Here is a 23,079-nt window from a genome sequence, read left to right on the forward strand (position 1 = left end):
CGGTCATTCTGTAAACCGTGAACAAAGTAATGTGTGCGATAATTTATTAAATGCAACATTCGCGGAGAATTAAGTTTATGCTTTTGTTCGTCAATTTTTATTCGCTCGTTCCACGAACGCATACTTTTTATTGGTTATTAAAAAATGTTCCAAATGGAGGCGCCCAGTACTTATGGTAGGCGCTATGAGAGGTCCCAAAGATTCCAACCTGCCTGAGTAAAGCATTGAAAAATTAATAGATATACACCTCCGACAAAGTAATATGAATGGAATGCACGATGTAACAAGCCATAACAATAGGATTGTATATATATGGAAAATGGAAATAAGATTACATTCAACCACGGTCAGGAAAACCCCTCCTTTGTTTCGCAAACGGATACACCCCTACGTTTGGGCGTCGGTTTTTGCAAGCGATGGCAACAGTTTCGCGACATCGAACGGTGGAAATACCGCGTAAGCAAATTATTCAACACACGACCAAACAAGCGAAACTAATTCGACAAGAGGTACGCTCGGGCACGTTAACATCCACCATCTGGTAATTTTTCAGGCCGAGCTACGTCAGAGACCGTCTGGTTACGGGTGTAGAAAAGGATACGATCAATAATAAATAACGCAGTAACAACACTGTGATTTCTTCCCTCCCATTCTATTCGACCAGTTACGGGTGTATTAAACACTAGCGAGGATGAGACATTGGCATAGGCGTTCGTTGGTTTTATTCTCACCACCACTAGAGATGTCGCGCCGTGTATGAGTTTGACAAACATTTACTTCCGCAATACTTCAGTTTGTTTTGCAATAGAATGACTCTGGCCAAAGGAAAATTATTTATAGACTTCCAGCATCGAGACAAGAAAAAATATACCAATCTGGAGCCAAGTATTTGAGAGAAGGTGACAAAAATCATTCCAGCGAAATATTGGTTTAAACTATTTAAACTATTTCGAGTGTTTATGATGCAAGAAAGATTATAGTTTCTTAGATTAATGAAATAATTCCTGAACTGCTGAAATATTAACAGTAGTGTGATAAAAACTGATTTTAAATATTATTGGATTTTTCACAACAACAAACAGAGGAAAGCTTGAAAAGAAAAGTCTCGGCACTTTAGTAGCAGAATCCTTTTACCCATTTAAACTTGTAATTTATTTACCTTAAACTATGTTTTCCCATGAATAAAAAAAACCGTACGTTGGAGATTGATTACTCACATTGAAAGTAAGTCATTGTTTGCCTTACGAAACAAAAGCTAAACTAGATATGCCCTCTGTTTCATTGTTCCAGCACGTCCAACTCATCGACAGTTCCAACTAAACTGTCATTCACTGGAAACCTAATCGTGCCCGCACACGAACAGTAACATTAGTAATAACACACTTGTGCAACTAGATCACCGGAACACAATTGCTAGGCGGAAACTAACACCACCTTCGGACGACCCCCACACCACCTTCCGTGCCACCCGCGGTAACCATTTTCCCATGGCATGCTCGCGGCACTCTTGCACTTAATTAATGGTTCACGAACGACAACAGTGCTCACACCACCACTGAATCACCGCGACTGCACTGCCTGGGGTCGGGTGGATTTATTTGTTGTTTTTCTCTAGCTTCGCTTTCTACACGCCACCATTCGCTACAAATTCCACTTTGATCCCGCTACAAAACGGTCCTCGCGTATGCAAATGCAGGGCCGGTAATTGCGATGCAACTGCGGTCGGAGATGTCGGGGCAGGAAGACGCACACGCCGCAAAGAAGGGAAAAGTGGTGCAAATATCATGGGTGTCTACAAATTGGTGAAGCACGCACGCACGTCCCCCAGGCGTCGAGTTCTGTGGCGTTGTGTTCCCGAGCGTTCTGACGACACCTTCAACCTGTCGCTCGTTTGTACCTTTGAGGCCCCGGGAGAAGAGTATTTGCCTAACGGTGTTAAAGACGAGTGTTTGTGTGTGTGTGGTGAATGCACTTTTCCTTCCTTCGCTCCTTATCTCATCACCTAACGCATGTTTCCACCGCGTTGTTTTTATCGCCCCAAACAATGGCTTCCCGCGATTCCGAAGTCTTTCGTTGCGTTTCGTTTTCGCGTCACACGCTTTAAAAGCAAAAATGCATCCCTCGCTCACTCTCTCTCTCATCCTTCCTCGCCTCAGAGATGGTGGTAGGTTCCTCATTTTCATTTACCCAATGACGACTTCTAATGCATGACTTTTGGGTTCAATTTTGCGTAAGCCGTTATTACCGCCTGCCAAGCCCTTCGCATCTTCTGGTCGCCCGTTTTGCCGTGCTTTCGTTTCCTTTTATGTTTGCACTTGATGGGATTGTTTTTATGTCTGCCAAACTGCTCGGACTGCGCAATGCTACGCCAGTCGTTTGGCGTTCCAGTTCATTGCACTCTTTTCGAAAGTTTTTCTTAACCGTGTTTCACGTTTTGATACCCTCTACGTGTAAAGCATCTTACGAGAGAAAATATGTGTGTGTGTGTGTGTCAGAGGCTTACATTAACTCACATTTAAGCCACCCGAAATAACGGTGTCAACGTTAAAGGACATTTGCCTATATTTTAAGTGAGAGCGTTGACCCAAGACAACACCCTCGAACTTATTTTTGTTGACATAAATGGTATTGCTTTGATTTCTTTGCTTAAGTAATATCCCCATTTGGGTTTGTGTTGACTGGAACACTTGAATCAATCATGTAATTACAAATGAAATACTTAGAAACGTAAAAGGGTATTACTCACCAGTAATTATTGCTCAATGAGGTCAATCGTTTTTTTCCCTCCGGTATCGAAAAAAGAGTGTTGTCAAGTAATCTAAAATTATAGGAAAGAAAAGAAATACATCCAGGATATATTGTTTGAATATTGTTTGTCGGTATTGCGTATTGCAGCAAACTCAATCAATTGGTTTAATTTAACGTATATGTTTTTTTTAAATGGTACACTTTATGTTTATGTTAATACAATGATTAAATATTTACATACTTTAAATACGTTTTCTTTGGACAAGGCGAGTACATTTTAAAATATTCCCTTACAGCGACGAGAAATAACTATTTCGAAGCTCATAATTCAGTTCCATTCTGTGACTTTTTTTTAAATTCATGACAAACCAAGAAAACACTACTCGCGCGACACAATAAATCACCCCCATCGTGAACTCGTCAGTCTCACCACCAAACCGTCCACAAGCTTGACGTAGTGAAGCGGAGAAAGAGTCGTAAAGACGAAAATGAAAGACTTTTTTTTTTGGCATCCAAAAACTTATCAACCATTTTTTAACCCCCTTTCTTGCCACGACTTGCAGACGGATGCAGTAAAAAAAGGAACAAGTAACGATAATAAAAACACAGCACTAACAAATGGGTTACGCGCATAAACTGCGACACCAAAAAAAATGGCAGCGAAATGAAGATAAATTTACTGCCCGCCCTGAACAGAATTGCGCACACATGTTATGCTTAGTTTACACGAGGCGCAAAACTCTGAAAATACACGCGCAAATGTCAATTTTGCTGCCACTTTTTTTCGCTTCGTGTAGACGTTCCTATTCGTGAGCCGATGCAGATGTAAGCGCATTCAATGTTGATTTGATTGTTTAACTGTAAAAAAACAGCACAGAGGTATTGTACACACCGAAATCTTATCAACAACCACTGTACATCATAACAAACAACTATTTTCCATCCACCGGCACTCTATACCTGGTGCGCAAATTTTTGCAAAGCTATTTTTCACTCGCCGACCGAAAAACACATTTGCGCACATTCTGACAGTTGACTGCCCATCTGACAGCATTTTACCGCTAACTCACAGCATTTTACCGTTTGCAAAGGTTGCTTTGCGCTTCGTGTAGACTAAGCATTACGGTCGTGTGTCCGTAGGCACAGACCCGTACCCCCTGCGTAAACAATCAACACTTTCTCTTCGTCCGTGGGATGGATAGTTTGGACTGGACAAAATCCATCCGAACGAAAGCATATTTTTATTGAGTAATCGAAGGACAGGTTCATCCCTTAAGCAACCACTCGTTCGATCTGACCTGATGTCTCGCGAGTAGAAAAAAATTGTCCAAAGTAAAGTGATAAAATTTGATGGTATATGCATCCAAGTACGTTCAATCTTGTTGCTAAACCTATAAGAGATAAAAACAAACCTACAAACGAACCACTTTCATTTGCGACAGTTCCACGGTTTGCAAAAGCCCTCTCTCTCTGTTGGCTACATTTATTACGCCTCCATTTGACCTATATTTCACCCGGGTTGAGTGTCTCAAAAATATCGCAATTTTTCGTTTAAATACACTCTCCCTCTTGCTCTCCACTTCACTCTCCATCCATCTCTGTTCAATTTCTCGTCGAATCGGTGTCGACGTCTTCTAAGACGTTATGTTTCGATCCGTTTAGTTTGGTTGGTATGGCCGCTTTCGCTGCGGTTCTGTGTTTGTGTTTACAAAACCATACTGTAATGGTTGCAAATTCTTCCGGTTCGATGTTTGATCAGGCTTAATGTAAATATCTCTCAAACTGTATACGTTCTAACTGCCGTCGGTTTCTCGTTTGCCAATACAGTTCCAATATATCATACATAACGGTGATAATAGCTTTGGCCTTTAATACTTTCAATAACACTATGATATACATAATTTAAAGATGAGAAGATGAATTAAGTTTCATTGATACATAAGTTGATGTTGTGAGTTATACGAACATATTTATTCTTGTGTTCTACATTAAATTCGAAAATTATTTTGAAATTATATTATTATACCAGCCATGTCGTAAGACAACGATTGGTTCATTCTTTTCCAGTTCCAGTGAAATTTTTCTTTTCTCCCTTGTAATGTGTTTTCCCCGACGGATGGCAATGTGTGCAATGGTAAAGTTTTTCCGAGGCGCAACGCGACACCGGCGTCACACCAGACCGAGCAGCTCCGGGGCTGCAGCAGCAGCGCCAACCATAACACTACTGCCTTTTGGGGCGTGGTCTGCCATTGGCCATCCGTTGTTACCACCCTTTTCGGCGCCCTCTCCCCGGAGGCCGGCTGCAGAACGAAGTGCAAAAATAATGCAGCAGAAAAAAGGGAAACATGACTTCTTCTATCTGGCAGGACGGTCCCGGGGAGCGGTCTGGCGGCAGGAAACTCATAACCGCAGAAAATCCGAAAAAATGGGACACACGGAAATGGGGTTTCGTGCGCTTCTTCATTCGCATAGTGCGCGCACCACCACCGTCCGGGAATGACAATGGGCGCCTCGAAAGGAAAGTCGGCCGGGTTGTATGTAGGAGAACGTAAAAATTAAACGGTACCCAGCGCCGGCCAAAAGACGCGACCATCTGGTTTCGGGCCTGCTTGGGGTCGAGAACCGTTGATACGATGTAGGGAAGGATAAACACGGATAAAGGGTACAGGAAAAAAAAGGGGGAAGGTATGGAGTACGCCGATATTCGATACCGGGTCTGCCGAAACCGACCTACGACCACATCGGTATTGATAAATGTGTCGTTGCGGTTAGGATACTGTCCGTTGCGATGAAATTCAATCAAACGATACAGTAAGTGGAAGTAACCGTACAAAAATAGAACAATAAAATTTCAATAACCAACCATTTAGGAGAGCAGAAAAAGTGTAAATCATATGAAAATTACCATTTTATCTCCATAAAGGAGACATTTTTGCAGTTAAAAAATTTATGGTAACTTTCATTTTATTGGAAAAGATTTTATTAATGCTCACGTACTTTTTTGCGGTTAACTGTAGCAATTAAATTAGTTTCGGCGCTTTCTCACATTGATGCTGGATCTGTCCATTAACAAATAAAAATTAGAGTATGTTGTTGGCTACTAGTTCTTCTTAGAATTATTTACAATCAGTTCAATAGAACTGAACAGCTAAGAAAATGCTGTATCTTATGGTAACGAATATGCTACACTTTTCAGGTATCTAATAGTGATCTGTAACAGGGAAATTGTAGATTTAAAACATCGCTGTTTGTGCAAATTCTCTCAAATTCAATCTCCTCACAGCAATGTAAATTGACCCAACATCATATCCACCTTCTCTTGCCCTCTTTTTTTCTGCAGAATTGAACCTCCTCAGGAAACAGCAGGAGGCGTAAAGAAAAGGACGGTGGACAGCGACATTTTATTGAAAAATTACCGCTGACCCACATCGGGACGGTCTGGTTTATACGCAAAAAAAAAACTCCCGAATCAAACCATCGCACCGGGTGGCGATTTGTAACGCCGACACTTTGATGGCCGATTTGGCGGCAACAAGCCATGATGATGGCCGTGACGGCCATCCCGGTCCGATCATCGTTTGATGGATGGCATTCGCGGCGCAATGAACTCCACCACGATCCTCCCACCGCCGGGCGGAATGTTTGTCCCTGTGTGCCAGGGAGCAAAAAAAAAAAACCACAGAAGAAGTAGTCGAACGCCTCTAGAAACACGCCCGAACAGGCATCTGCGCGCCTTAATCATGTATTTACGTCGCGCCATCTTGCGTCGTCGTGGGATGAAGCGGAAGTTTGGATTCGTGGCCGATCGTCGCTAGTCCGCACCGTCACGAATGGGGTGTGTGGGCGACGAGGGGAGGGGTTAGTGAATGTGTTGCGGGGATTAATGGACGTTTCCTGTCGTTGCGTCTGGTGTGTGGAGGGACCTGACCTGAAAGGAAGTCAGTGGTGGTCGCAACAACACCGCACGAATACCAATAGTAAAAACCGCGTAAACGCAAGAGTGACACTCCACACGCACTTCCAACACCTAAAGGGACCAGTACGCAAACCGACAGACAGACACACCAAGAGACAACCCTACCGAGAGAAGGAAAGAGACACAGAGAGAGAGTGAAGCGTGCGTGATGAGGTTTTGCGCGTTATCAGCGATCGATTCAGCGACGGATCGGGCGTCTCCTAGTCTCCGTCAGCCCCCTGGGAAGGGAAGGGGGTTGTCGCCCAACTGGGCCACCCGGTGACCCTGGTGAATGACCTTCAGATTAATATTACTTGCCGTACCATCCGCGATGAAGGGCACGCGAGTCGCAGACCACGAGCCAAAACCCAGCACCGCTAAGACGTCCACCATAACTTCATCCTACCTCGCTTAGACCGAGGCGTGTACGAATGTTAATAAAAATATATTCCTCTCGAACTTTCTTCCCCCACCCCCGCCTTCTCAAGAATGGAATGGGTGGCAATACAAAAAAAAAACCCTCCCCACTAAGGTCATCATGTCGCGACGTCTTTACGAGCTAAAATTTTAATCAACCAAAATGATCCTCGAACCTTGACGAAGGACGATGACGGTGGGCGGCGGCGGACCCCAGTTTGAGGTTTTGGAGGGTAGCATAAGGACACGTAGCTTCACTATCGCCGACGATGTACAACAACTTTACACCCTTCCCGAGGCGATTGCAGACGTCGATACCAGACATGTGGTTGGTAGGTACAACACACGAAAAAGGTCACACAATTTTGGATCCCTAAGCGGAGAAAAAAGATGCGGGGTAAAAAAAAAGGTCCTTGCTAAACCTTCGGCACGCTGTAAAATAAAAGGACTTTTGTTTTGCCACCTCCCATCGCTGAAACGAACCCTCCGATGTTAGAAACCATCCAAATAATGATGGTAGAAAAGGAGAGAATATATGAAACAAGAATACGTCCTTGGGATGGAGAAGGAACAGGTTGGGTGAGACGATGCGTCGAGACATGCTAATGTTGTATTGATTTCTACCTCTTTCCGATACGGCGACGTTCGTCTGGAGCGCACGGTGTCCCCAAAAAGCGGCTACATTACACCCTCCGGTCCCGCTTGATACAGATCCTTCCGAAAAGTTCCGAAGAATCCTGCTCGAAATCGGATACCTCCCCGTTCCAAGAACCGTAGACGAGGTTCTACCCTGTCGCTGTTCCGTCATTCACAGCCAGATCCCTCTGGTGGTCGGGCGTCGAACTCTTTGATGCGCAATCACGCAGGGGTCATTCAACTTGCTTGGAGCGCCAAATGTGGAACCCCAGCAGGGGGCGGGAGAGACCCTTGGAAGGAGGAGGGAGAGGATACCGACGCCAGACTGGCGTGGCCTGGCAGCAACAGCCAAACTGGCGACATTTGAAGGTTCTGAATTAGCATGAATCAGTGAGTCGTCCTACATTGAATTGGACCACGATGTCTGCTTTTAACAAATAATAAAAAAATCTAGACAACCGCAAATATATTTTAAATTTCATAGATTACAAATATTATCATTATGTTTCTAACATGATAATGATTTTAGTGGAAAAGAAGTATAAAAGGTAATTTATGATCAGGTAACCTCACATTTACATGGCCTGTTTTGTATCAGAAATTTCTGTTTTGTTCTTTTTGGTCTCATTTTCCTGAACGTTCGAGATCAGAAATTGTAGGCTTAGTATGTCCACCAATAAGTATATTGAATAACCTATGTCTGGATCAATAACATTGGAACCAACGAATAAATTAATAAAATGCGGTAAACTCTTTTTAAATGAACACGTTTTTGTTCATTTATCAATAACGGCAGGGTTAAATACTGCACTAACAGCAAGACGAATGTGAAAGACATGAAATTAAAAACGAGATTAAACCAAATCCCAAGCTAACTGTCCCCGCTCCCCCCCGCTATCGTAACGAGACCTATAATTTATCGTCCTCCCCAAGTACAGCCAAGTTTCACAGCATCTCTCGAAAGAGACGAAGCTCCGTCGCTCCGCAGCTTGGGTATAAATAACTGAACAACGCCGCTATAAATATCGTCGGTGAAAATTGGGCCGCGTACGCTCGTATGTGGTCTCGCCGATAAATCTCGCCGCAAAAATTCGCGGAAATCCAAGGGTTGCGATTATTTTCGGAAAAAGATGTCACGAGCCGCAAAATGACAAAAGGCACAAACGGCGGCTTTTGGTGGTTTTCCCGGAGTGTGCACAAACATGTGACACCATTGTGACAAAAGGCCGGGCCATGTTTTTGCGATATAGTAAAATATTTTTGCCACACCGCAGCAAAGGATGAAAGTGAGACTGTGCAAATATGCAACGAATGGCAAATGCCGGGGTGTGCGACTAACTGTGACGGGGCACATATTTGGTTCGGTGCCATACAGTACTCATTGAGAGTCATAAACCACTTCGAATTAGTACAAAAAGGTGCCTTATTGCGCTTAATAATAAAAAATATAAGAAGATTCCTAAGACATAATTCAAAGGAAAAGAAACACGGGGCAAATTAAGACGTTAGGCATTGAAAAGAAACCAACAAATTTATGTTAGGAAGCAAACAAAATTATTCATTTGGGTATAAAACACTTTTAAACACAAAATAAATTATCCATGTTCCTGAGCTAGAGACAAATAAAAGAAAAGAAGAAAGTATCAGCAAGACTAAACTATCAACATCAAATTCTATGTTTCATGTTTTGGATTATAATAAAGCATTGAATCAATCTTAAAAATGGTGAAGTCAAGACTTGTTTCACCGCCAAACTAATACGAACATTTTTCTTCAGTAATCGTAAAATATTCTTATGTTATGGGTAACATAATTGAAAATTACTGCCGTGCTTGCTTGTCGAATATTTAACGATTTTATTCACTTACGTTTTGAAAGAGATCCCGTTCTTTAGAAGCGCTCGGTTATATCCACAGGAACGAGTTCACCACGATATTACATTTGTACATGTTCGATTTTTGACTTTGGTTTTCGTTTCCTTTGGTATTATTGATTTCAAGCACGTCCTTGCACTTCGAAAGTTTCTTTTTCACTTTCACTTAGTTCTACTGCTTTTGCAGGATGTCTGTTACACCAACGCATTGCCGAAAGCGACCGACCAGCTAGGATGTTCGAGCAACTTTTGTGTGGATTGTTATAATAGTATTTTCATCAATTCGAAGCACTTGTAATGTTTCCGATCGATCAGTATATCTCGTGAACACATCACAGGATTTTTCGCCTGGTAAAACCGAAACCTGGGTTTTTCTTTGTTTACACCGTATTCACACAACTTTAGCACCACACAGGGTTGGTTAACCACTTGCCGGTGGAAATGGTTTGTTGCTTTCACTTGACTTCACACTTGTTTGAGCGGCCGCTGGTGCTGGGATCTTCTCGGTTGTGTTTCGGTTGCCGGAGCCAGCCCGAATGTGCGACCAAACTTGTCTGTTGTCGGTTTTGAAATAACATTTCGAGCGGCCACCAATTCCGACCTAGGACGATTTTTCGGACCATCCACCCCGCACACCTTCTGTCCACCCGGCGCTTCGCTTGGTTCCTCTCCTCGCGGCTGGCGCCGGCAGTACGCCGGCATCGATTGGCCTTCGGAGCGGGGCCGTATATAGCCGTGGCACTTACAGGAAACCAACACACCGGCACACGTGGCAAGCGCACGACACAACAGCCTCCTTTCTCCACGCCGGCTCGCGTATCTGTCGCACCGACGAGGACACCAAATGGATAGATTTTCCAGTCAAATTCTCATTCTCTTTCTCTCTCGTTCCATCTTTTTCTTTCACATACACACACACAAGTATAGACATTTTCCTAGCAGCAGCAAAAAAAAGGCTACTACGCCCCGGACCGGAGGTCACCGGAGTGACTCGGACAGCGACAGTAGTAGTACACAAAACACCAATTTCCACTACCAGCGAAGCTTTTCTCCGCTCCGTTTTCGCTGGGAAAGCGTCCCCGGTTGCGGTGTGCGGCCCGATCATCAACCCGATGAACTCATCGTCGAGCCGGGTTCGGGTCGTCCCGAAAGCGCACACTCGTGGCCTCGCGAGCCTTAGGTTGAACCCCACGCAGCCCAAAGGAGCCACCGGAGTGGGGCGGATGGGCGTAAGGATGTGACGGACCGGCGGAACGGTTAGGAAAAACATGGTGAAAAGCATCCTCTACCCGGCGTCCGCAACTGCAATAACAATAATACTGGCGATGGAGAGGATGATAATGGTCTTGCACGGAGCCTGCATCCGTCGGCCGAAGTTGATTTGTTCCGGAGCAATACGACTTTTCGGAGTGCATTGATCACTGGATGCTGGCCATTCCGGAGGGGTGGGCTGTGGTGTGGGATGATTTCGGCTGCGGGAAACAATCCTCTCCACCTGCTCTGCTGTAAAGCGGTGGGTAATAACGAGACGACAACAAAATCAGGAGAAAGCTAACAAAGTACAAGATACTTCCGTTCGTGACGGAGCAGAAACGTTCCGGGTTCCGTACTGGGGTTTCCGCTTTCCTCGCTTCCCACTTTTCCCACGCATTCCGCTGGAAGAGGCAGACAATAAAGAAAATCTCCAAACGTTATCACTCGATCCCGACCTCGACAAAGTTCAACGACTACGCAATCGGATCGAGGCAAATCTTTCGTACGCACAAATGTCATGACCGCGTGCGTGTGTCTTTGTACGGGAAACCCATTCCTAACAATCCAAAGGAGCAAAGGACCGATCGAAAGTTGAACAATTCCTGGGCCATTGACGCTGCGCGTGCGGCACTTGCTGCCAAAGGAATTCTTTTGCAAATTTTCCTATCATGCCCATAGCTTTTCCACGCCAAGCTTAGAATTCCTGGTAAGGGGCAAAGTTGAACCAACTCCTAAAAGAATGATGGGCGTTATGTTGTGATAGCGTAGTTCCCGCTTTGGGTGAAGATGCTTTAGTTTATGTGTTTTTACTCAAACAAACAGATAAACCGCTAAGGATCCTTTGGACGAAATAAACTGTTATGCTAGATTTTGAAACCATAGGGATCCTTAAAATCCATATGTCCTGGTTAAGGAATAAAGTTTCATTCTTTTTTCTTAAAGAATTAGTCTTTAGACTTAAAGCGTGTTTTTCTATGCTTGCCCATTTAAAATTAAGTTGAACTGATCACAACGTGTAAATATTGTTAATATTCACATAGTTACATAAACACTCTTACATTGTTGCAGATATTACTTCCTCGTGACGTTCATTGCATAGTTTACGAAGAAATTTTCAATTAATTGGCGGCTCGGAATGCTGTTTAATTGAAAGTGAAAAATAATTTGCTTCGCTACCGACTACAAGTAAAAACTCATCTTGAGGAACGTTACGTAACTCGTTGTTTAGTTTTTATCTCTATCATGAAATGATAAATTTATAATTCAACAAAGCATTTCACTGGATTGTGAAGTTTGGTGGAAGTTTTTGTCACATACACACACCTTTAAAAAATAAGATAATAAACTGCATGCATTTTTTCGACGATTCTTGAGATTATTTCAAAAATATTTTATTTTAATTTACTGCAAATACCTGCAGTAGAGGTGAAGAACTCTTCAGTTTCGAAAAAAACGACTCTACTAAGACTTGATGGCTGAGACCTCCCGGAACCAGCTAAATTTAAACGCACCACAACGTTGCTTCCCGCTCCACGTTACTTCCTTCACTTTTTTGTGAATTTTCCTTCTGTGACCCGGAACTTGAAAGCACAGAAAAGCGATGACCGGCGACCGCGCGCGCGCGCTTTACTTTTGATGAGTCCCGGGGAATGTTTTTATGCTCATTTGATCGGTGCAATTTATTTCACCTTAACTCGGAACCGGTCATCCTTCCCACCCGTGACGGTGCCGCCGCGTGCTCCTCGAGTGCCTAATTGTTTATTTTTATGTTTCACCCGCTGCTTCGCATCTTCCCGCTCTCCCAACGCTTTTCCACCAGTTTTTCCCACCGAACCACAAGGCACCGGAACACCACCGGACAATTTCCTGTTGCCTTCGATCCCGAGGTTCCCGGCACCGGAGGGTCATCCCTTCCCAAAAAGGTGGTACATTGTTGCAATCCGGTTGATGTGGCGCACCAACGGGTGAAGGAAATCGGCGGAAAACGGGCGGTCCACCAGATCGCATATCAACGTTTGGGATTGTTAATTGATTTTAAGTTTTCTTCAGGCACCAACTCAACGCAAAAGCCCTACAACGTCGGGACCATCGTCTTTGGGCGCGAACTGTGTTGGAGTTTGATACCACCATTGTGGCCAACGGTGGCAAAGAAAACAAACAAGTACAAATTATTCGACAGAATATTCCACCGCTCGGGCTTGCACGGGTCGAACCTAACCTTCGACCAGGCTTCTGCACCTAAGTGTTTCATTTTGTCCATACCTTTTCCCATTTGCCGGCACTGACGCTCATGAATGGTTGGGATGTTTGTGTATGTGCATGTGCCTGTATATTTTTATTTGCAATGGCTCGCCTTTTCCGCGGAAGGGTTTTCAATTTTGATGCAACAACCTGTCGGCACGCAGCCGTCCATTTCCTTTGATCGGCGGCAGGTTTCGCATTTTCAGTTTCATATAATGGCACCGATGTTGGGATTAAAGCCGGTAAGCCGCTTAATAGTTACTAAATGGTAATATTTGTGGAATTTAATCAATAGAGCCCACACACGCCACCCATACACATGGTTGGATTGGTTGCTTTGCAATCGGTTTGGGTTGAGCATTTCGTTTTTGGTTGTTCCTCTTGTCCTTACAGGCGTCCGGAGACGGTTCGACCACCCGGGATCGGGATGGCCATAGCAATTACCCAAAACCGCAAAGCAACAGGGTATGGTTGGCCAAAGTGTCGATCGCAGCCTGGTGCGCTTAACGTCACCGAGGATTCAGGTGCAACGGATTAATGATGGAACGACACACATGCAGGAACTGATGAAAAGGAATCAGATGAATAATAAACCTTAGGTTGACCTTAGAGCACCTGAATTATGGAAGTTATATATTTTATACACCATTTGCCACATGCTTTCTCTACTTCTTCAAGCGCCATCATTGGATAATTGTTAAGAGCCCTCAAATGAACAGAATTCCGTCGCTTCAAGAAGACTAGGAAGATACGTTCTTATATATGATTGTTTATGCATTTGAAGTGAGTTCTTGTCATTGAAATCTATTGTTATAACGAAACTAGGCCTACAACCTTAGCCAGTTTGCTATAATTAGAATATTGAATAACTCAAAAATAAAATCGGTTCCATGCAGAATAAACTACAAGAAATTGAAGAGAGCATATGCACCTACACGAAAAGATGCCTAAACTTTAAAAAGACGGGAAGTAACTGATAGAGGATATGAACTATAACTTTGAGACAAGATTGAGTACGGTGGAATACCCGTTGCGCAAGGCAATAAAGGTAAATTGGAACAATTCGCTCAGTTACAAAAAAGAATAATCATGAAATACTGCATATTTCGACTAACCTATGGTGAGAATCGTAGTTCCCATTAACCAGCTTCCATCGAATAGCGATCGAGAGCCTATGATAGATGATGGGAAAGCGTAGAAGATCCTTGATGCGGATCACTCTCCCACAAGCCTATCTCCCACGCGGTTCATATTCCCTGTGGTTTCGATATCGTGGACATTGCGAACCGGTTACGTTAAGAAAGTAGTCTTTCACTCTAGTTGGCCAGCATTTTTCCCACCAACCTCAACCTCAAGGTCTCGAAAGAATCGGGTCCAATCTATCGTGAGAATCCGCGCTCGCTCTCGGATGTCTACTGATTACGCGTGACGCCATATCAATCCATACGCAAGTGAGTTCGAACGTTTGGCTTCAGTGTCGTCCACCCGTTGGGAAGTCGTGGGATTTCAACGGGAACTAGTATTTTTTATTTTTTATTTTCCATTTCCATGGAGTTCCAACACGATGCATCATGATTCTGCAACGTGAGATGGATGATAGCGTTCAGTTTTGCATTTTTCTATTGCAATCATCGAGTTCGAGTAAATGCCCAGAATGGAAATAGCACGTGGAATAGAAAGGTGCCACCAAGCGCCACCCACCACGTGCCCTGGCAGGGGAGCCTAAAGCCCCGTCCGGGAAAACCAGCCAGCGCAGCGATGATTACGTAAAGGACGTCGTTTATGACACGCCGACTAGACGTTGCGAAGGTGTTCCATTCCCCGCACCATCGGACACGTGAGGATGCGAAGCGAGTGAGGTAATATTCCACCAAACACTCGTTGTCCTTTGGCCGACGTTAAGAAAGTGTACATCTTACGCACCGTGCCACAATTCGGACAAACGGAAGGAAAACATTTTTCAAGTAAGTTTCACGCCAGCTGGCGCTCCAGTAGGCGCTTGAGTAGTTGCGAACCGCTTTGTAATCACATTATGGACTCTAGTGTGGATCACAGTAACGTGTGTGGTATAACATGCTAAGCTACTTAGTTCAAAGGAGTTGTAATTCTATTTTATAATTCAATCTTACCAACTTCTTTATTAAAACACATATAGGACTTATCGGTAGTTTTCAAATATGGTTTTATATCACTTTCGTGCAGACGACCATTTATTTTTATTCGACAAAATCTTTACTTAAATTAAAATAGTCTTTAACTTCAATGAAATATAATTTCACCACATAAAATTGGTCAAAAAATATTGTGAAATAAACGCATGATCTAAACATTATCAAACATGCCATTTTAGTATCTCTAATATTCATCTAGTCTAGAAAATAATAAATTTTCGGTTGTTGTAACGTCTAGGTCATTAGAAAAAGTATAAGAAAGAGTCAATATCTTAATTCAAATGATAAGTAAAAACATACGCGTAGAAAAGGACAAGAAAAATTTATATTTTTATTTCTTCTTGATCTTTTATAATCGAAAAGTTAGGTTTGAAGAGGTTTGTTTTTACTTTCAATACTTGCAAGCCTTCATTAGCTTTAAATTGAAATTGAAATATACATGAAAATTGAATGAAGTAAAACATGGTCCAATAACATGCACGCTTTTCAATAATAAGAAATGTTACATATTGACAATTAAACATACAGCTTCCATGAGCTGAAGTCATTTTGCACAACTAGAACGAACTGGCCAGGTTTATTTTTATGATAGTCTCATTTAACAACGACACGATCCAACATCATTGCGTTCGACATTATGGCAATGCCGCATAACGGACACTTTCCAGGTGAGAACGTTCGCCCTGGGCCCTTGCCTGATGCGCATTCCGGAGCGCACGGGCCACGCCAGTCACCTGGCTTTATCCGACAACATCCGATAATATGATAATTCACCACAATTTCGGTTCCATCGGGAGCTTCGACCTCTTGCGCAAAGCGACCTAGATGCAGGGTTTTCGGGGGAAATGAAAGAATGTCACCTCGGCCTCGACGCGAGGTCATACCAGAGCGACGGTTCCGGGACGGAACGGCGCACAATGTCAATGCGATCGTCGTCATCAGGGACATCCCGGAACCTATCATTAGTTCGTACGGGCTGCGATCAGCAATCGACAAGCGAAGGACCTCAGAACATAATCGTCCTCGTCGGCGATGAATCGAAGTCGCAAAACATGACGAACAAGGGTATCCACCGTTTTGGCTGGGGTTAAATGTTCCTTTGCCTTTTTTCCTTGATCCTTCCTTTTCGCTCGATTTCTCGGTACTTTCTTCAATCCTTCATTTTAGCCCCCTCACATTTTCCTCATTCCATACTTTAATGTGATGCGCTTTACTTATCGGTCAATTCAATTACCCGACCCCATCTTCCTCTCGCTTGGCAAGTGCATGGCCAGGAGTGCGCTGCCGGCTTTGTTTTTGTTTTAAATTTGCTCATCAATTGCCCAACTTCTACGCCTCTTACGCTCGCACGACAGTTTTGCTGCACAGCTTAACGCTAACCGCTTCTGCGTATCGCGATTGCGCATAATGACGGTAATTAGAGACGGTTGCTTCAGGTGGGCCTTAGCAATTGGCTGCAAGGATGGCAGTTTGGATGGTGGTTGCATTTAAAAATTAATGTTATCGCATCACTTACGACACGCTGGCGGTAATGAAAATAAATCGAATATTTGACATAAGACATCGCAAGAAGTTGTGTAAATTGATCGCATGTGTCAATACACGGAAAACATACCCAATGGATTGATTGAAATTTTTATAACTAAAACAGGTGGATCATACACGCATTATGAAACACCAAAAATTCATTTAATTATAAACTAGAGTTGATGTAAAGTTGATATTCAAATGAACATAAGCATGAGGCTTTCCGATATTTCTGGATTGTGGAGGTATATTCTCGTCTAGACATTTGAGTAAAGTACACTAAAGCAAATAGGGGAAGGTGGGGCAAGACGCGCCGGTGGGGCAAGATGCCCCGGCCTGTTTTACGCTGAATTAAGCCATTTAAAAATAATTTAAGTAATAGAATATGTTCATCAACGTATCTACTACAGCCTATGTAAATTTCACGGCACGAAATAACCATTTCAAAAAGAAAACGAGAAAAAACCAAATTGACTCTAAATGATCTAATATTTTGTCACTTTTATGTAAGGTATGGCATGCTTTGATATTATATTTTTTAAACACCGAGGCCTTCTTTTACTACCTGATAATGGTATTTAACGAATACCGAAGAGAAACTGTTTTAAAATTCTCAAAATTTTGAATAAATTACATAAAACGGACGATCCTCAGAGTGGGGCAAGATGCGCCGGCCTAGGTGGGGCAAGACGCCCTAGCATTCCAAATGTAAACAATGGGGCAGGGCGCACCATTAAAACAAGAGCAAGTCGCACGGTGCCTCCATTATCAACGCATTGTTGATTTAAATAAGTCTAATATTAAACATGCCATGTGAGTTTCATAAGAAACGAATAGTTTTTAGTTCTTCATATGAAATTTGTGTTTTTTATGATGTCCAACTGTGTTTTCAAACCACAGATCATCTGGATTACAAAACGTCAAATTTTAACTCTGTCAGAAATTTTGGTATAATTGTAAAGGTTGTACTAAGGCGGTTTGTATAAAAGGTCAAAAACAGATCCGTGAAAATATTCAATAATTGTTCGGAATTCAGCAACGAATTTATACCCAAACTGTTTTTTGAATGGTACACCACAAAATTCAATCCAATGTGGGTTACATGGGCTCAGTATCGGACTGTTTACTAGTGCCTCTGCATAGACTAACCTTTCAACAAGCAACCTTGGTCCATCTGCTGTCTGTTTTAGGCCATCTTGCCCCATGTTTACGTAGTGGCGCGTCCTGCCCCACCGGCTGGGCCATCTTGCCCCACTATTGTCAACGGAGTTAAAAATTGAAAGGCCCTTCGAAAATCTTATTTAATATGAAATTGATTAGTTTGATATAGTGTTTGATATTTTTCATACATAAACAAGATGTTTATTTATATAACTATGAAAATTAGAGACTTTTTAATAAAAGGAATGGAAGAAAATAATGTTTTTCGCTTAAGGGGCGCGTCCTGCCCCACCTTACCTTACATGTTTGAACAAGGACAAAGCCTTTCAAACGTATCGTTTAATTTTGATGCTAGCTTGTAAGTAAAAGTACGCTGAGGGCAGGGTATTGTTAAGATTCCGGCTATCCATTTCTCCGGTGATTGTCACTGTTTCTTTTCTTTGTGCGCTACAAAAGAACCCCACAGGAGCAAGCATAAGAAGTACCAAATCCTAACGCGCGATCCGACGTACGCTCATTGCAAATTAATTGCTTTACGGTATGAATAATACGGCTAAGTCCTTCGTGGTACAGTCGCATATCCTTCCATCGTTCTTCGGTTTAAAGAAGGGACAAGAGTTGAAGTTTGTCTGAGATTGGTGGTCGATGACTGGTCCTTAACAAAAGCCACCACACACCGGGGCGAACGTTTCGCTGTTTTGACTCCACAGCGAGCTGTTGCCGGTGGCATTTCCGTTTAAATTAACACAACACGCCTGTGTGTTAGTCAGTCCGCACCACAAAAGGTGCGCATCCCCGGGGCAATGCGCTCCCATTAGGCGTTCAACCCGGTCGCCCGAAGTCGCCAATCCTCGAAAGGACGTCGCTGGAGTGGGGCCTAATTAATTATTAAACAACCCCCGAACATGTGTTACGACGACCCGTAAGATCGCATGATTATTGACGAAAAACGGGGATATAGCTCGAGTCGTTGGGTGCCATTGCGTTTTCTTGCAAAAATACACCTTTAAAAAACACCTCAAGGCGAACAATTTTTTCTCGATGCGGCCTTTTTTCCACGCTCGTTACCCTTTTTCGGCTACCCAAACGTGACTCAAGCATTTGGACAAAAAGCTAACGAAATATTTTTGACTGACGAGCGCTTCCCGTGCGTCGATAATTTAGTGAAACACTGCATGGGACAAAGAATTCATAGCAGGATCGAAGGAGAGCAGAAAAACAAAACACACATTCCGACACATACTCGACACAAGGGAAAGATCGCCGACGGGATCGCGTCTGCTTCTTCTGATTTATGAAGTCCATGACAGGAGTTTTAGGTCTCTCTGTTTGCGGGAATTCTGCTCATTCACTGTGGAACCTGTCCGGGAGCTTGCATCGGAAATTCCCAGCATAATGACGCATCCGGAAATGGGTGAAATACTTTTCACCGTTGGTGGTGATTCATGTTGTTTTATAGCTGAATTCGAGCGTATTTTTCATTTACACGAGCGACATGCATGGTTGCCGCAAAAAGGTGTTGTTTTTCCGAGCAACGACGAATGCTTTGGAAGTGAAATTGTGTCTAAAACATTCTGTTAACCTAAGATGTAATTTAGAACTTTCAAACAAAAAGAACCATAACATTCGGTTCAACGAGTAATTACAACGATTTATACACATTTTGTAATGACTTTTACGAACCATGGAAACGAAACACCACAAACACAAATGTTTCCCAACCAAAAACCAAAGTCCGCAACCGATCGCATCGATTTACGATTCCGTTGACCTGCGACATGCGCGAAGAAATAAAATCATTGTGTGTACGTCGCATCGTAAACGGTTACGGATTGCTCGTAAACGGGCAAGTGTGCGATCACGTGAAGCAAATAATCTTTCGAATTTAATGCATCTACTGCGGACGTTCCTTATGGTGGAACACGCTTTCACACTGGTGAACACCATGTTCCTGATGCATTTATGACACGTTCGTGATCCGTTGGATACACTTTTTCGATATTGCTGATCCATCGTTGACCTGCTACTCTTTATTGTCCGAGCAATTTTGCCGAGGCCAGTGCATTCGTTTGATACAAATGACGCAGGCTGCTTTTTGCACATAAGAAAACTAGGAAAACATCCTGAATAACAATTTCAGGTGCCTCCAAGGGAGGTGGTAAATGAGTACGGATTTTTGACATGACACAAGAAATATAAATTTGATTTATGACGGAAATACGATCGTACTACAAGCAAACACTGCACTTTTGAAATAAAATGGTTGATCATTATATTTTAGTGTGAAATTAAATGTTTGTGTAACATAACAGTGAGAAAAACTAAAATATTATAACATTTCTGAGACCTCTCCGACATGGTATTGAAATTGGCAAAATAGAAAATTATTTAAAAGAGCTTCGCTGACGTAATTTATAAATTAATTTATTTACGAACGATTCTAAAGTTTTAACATAGAGTTACAAGCTATAAAACACTGTATGTAATGTTGATTTAGTTAGCATTTAGCTATTTAGCAATGATGTAAAGAAAACAACCCGTGTGATATCTTCCTGAAAGTATAATCGTTGAGTACATACAAACATGAATCCTTTCTACAAGACGTTACAATATATTTTTTTCCTATTTCACGGTTTCGGAAGAGCGATGAATGGCGTGAAAGATAAATAACTCGGCCACCGAATACCTACAAACGACAATTTCTACCTAGTGAGTGGCACTAAAACCCTAAATTGCATCACTTTTTTCTTTCTGCTCACAGTAACACACGAATGTACGCTGCACACAGTTATTACGTAGACACACACTTATACGATTCGGGAACTACTTCCTAATAAAGTCTTCAGTCGAATACTTGCGGGTAGATGAAGAGAGAGAGGGGGGGAGAGAACTATAAAACAGCACTGTACACTAGGACGACGAGCTGATTCCGACTGTTGTTTAGCGGTTGACCAAGGAAATGCACGTGACGTAAAGAAAGTTAACTTGGCTAATGCTAGTTTAGAGAAGGGTTTTAAAATACATGTTACACATCAACACGCACACCATTTGTCTTTCACTTTTGTACGACGTCCAAAATGCGTCTCATATGCTTAAGGGAAAGAGATTTCCGCCTCCTGCCACTATTGCTTCTTACAAAACGCTCCGAAAACTGTTCTTCGTCAAGCAGTGGTTGTTTGTCGCGTGCGCTGGCTGACCGATGTTGTTGTGGTAATGGTTGTGGACGTTATTCATGTGTGGCTGGCGCTAGGAGGATGGCGTGGAGGGGGCGGGAGCGACAAACGGGGTCCACTTCAGGCAGGACTGATCAATCTTCGGCATGTTACTGCGGCGCTTAATCCGTTCCTCGTACTCCTCCAGGAAATCCTGTAAAACAAATTTGAACCACACATTATACTCACTTTTGGGAGCAAACAAGACAATGAACCAATAAACGGGGACGGTATAGGTTTCGGTATCTGCGGACGTGATCATTTGGGAGATATTTCAAAACCGAGTGGTGGCACCGACGCACGCCAAAGCAATTGACTTCTTAAGCCAATTTACGCGCATGCGCACGTAATGCGGTTATCGAATGTTTTATATGCCATTAACAGACACTTTCGTGAGTGTACAAAATTGCGAAATTGCGTTGGCTGGCAACAAACTAAGAAAAAACAACTTAAACTAATTAAAGGGAATGTAATCTGCACGAAACGAATCAGAAAGCCTAAGCAAGGCGCGCGCGGAAAGCTTCAACGTATCATTATGGTTTGTTCCGAGCAGCGAACGATAAGAATGAAGATTAAATTTTTATTTTTCATTAACTGCACTTCCTTTGCGCAGCTGCACAATGTAGCTTTGTTAACCAGTACGTAACGTTAAAATTAATCTCTCAGCCAATGGTTGATACACAAACCTGTGATCGGATGTTATTTTTTTATCGCGAGAAGAAAACCCCGAAACCTTAAAACGGCAAATGGCTCAATTTAAGAAGCATCCTAATGCAAGCATGCGGTAAAGAGACCGGAGTCTTGTCGGCTGGTCAGCCGTCTTTTTCGAGGCTGTACTGTAATGAGCATACACACAGCATTGCCCGCCCGATACTGTAGTAACAGGTGCGTGCAGGGGTTAATTGAGGTTGTCGATAAAGGAGAAAGAAACGATCGAAACCGATCTGAATTGTAATGGAGGTAACCGTTTTCGGTTAAACTCGGTTCAGGAGCAATTGCACTTTTGATGAGAATTTGCGGGAAACGGTAGCATGTCATTGGTAAATACTGACAAAAGAAAATGTTAAATGAACAACCGGAATACTTTACGTTTTTCTTCTCCATTCGGCGAATGGAGAATGGGTTACATAAGCTAACTCATATTTGCTTTTAAAAAGAAACCGAAACTCGAATGGAAATATCAGCTCGAATTACTCAAATTATTGGCCATGGCTTATTTACAGTTGGTTTGGTTCGGGAAAATGATCTTGCGAAATATAAACAGCACATTGAATCAATTTAGAAACCAGCAGCGATCGTGATGAGAGTTTTAAGTTGCTTTTCAACCGGTTGTCTTTATATTGAAATGGTTTATCCCTAAAAAAAAAGCGATAAACACTGCTTTAGATAAGAACTCATTAATAAAGAGTCTAAATATTTATAAAATGTTGATTATTTCTGTTTTAAAATTCTAATGTTGTAAATATCGTTCTCTGAAAAAAGTTCAATTTTGCTTAACCCGGAGGTTGGTATTAGATAACCTACATAAGGTATTCTACCCTCCAATAGTGTAGTGTAACATTAACTCCTTAAGCTGCGTTCTGAACTGCCACATCCCGACCTAGGCTAGGAAGCCGCAAGAAATCGATGCCCGTAACAAAAACCGGAACGGATTGTTCTCTACTCAGAGCTACCGCTACTGGTCCGGCGTACGTGCGCTCCGCAACGCGTCAATGACTCACTGATCACTGGAACTTCCCTCCGCGACGGTGCACCGCATTCGCTGACGTCGACGGGCCACGGCACTCGTTAACGGCCCCGAGACGGCAACCAGCGACGTCGGGGTGTCGTTAGTTAGTCACTCTTAGGTTGAGCTGGCTCTGCATCGCAGCCCAGGGCCAGCGA

At 42.9% G+C, this 23,079-nt stretch overlaps 1 protein-coding gene across 1 annotated transcript in view; it reads right to left on the bottom strand.

Moving 5' to 3' along the window:
• Positions 1 to 21,104: 21,104 nt before the first annotated feature.
• Positions 21,105 to 23,079, bottom strand: part of LOC131293207 (histone acetyltransferase KAT7) — a 62,739-nt gene continuing 60,764 nt past the window's right edge. The window contains exon 8 of the mRNA XM_058321290.1: positions 21,105 to 21,349. Within this exon, the coding sequence (XP_058177273.1) occupies positions 21,230 to 21,349 (120 nt within the window). The 3' untranslated portion in view covers positions 21,105 to 21,229. The remainder of the gene's footprint in view (positions 21,350 to 23,079) is intronic.

The sequence above is a fragment of the Anopheles ziemanni genome, chromosome 2, assembly GCF_943734765.1.
Source record: "Anopheles ziemanni chromosome 2, idAnoZiCoDA_A2_x.2, whole genome shotgun sequence".
Classification (NCBI taxonomy): Eukaryota; Metazoa; Arthropoda; class Insecta; order Diptera; family Culicidae; genus Anopheles; species Anopheles ziemanni.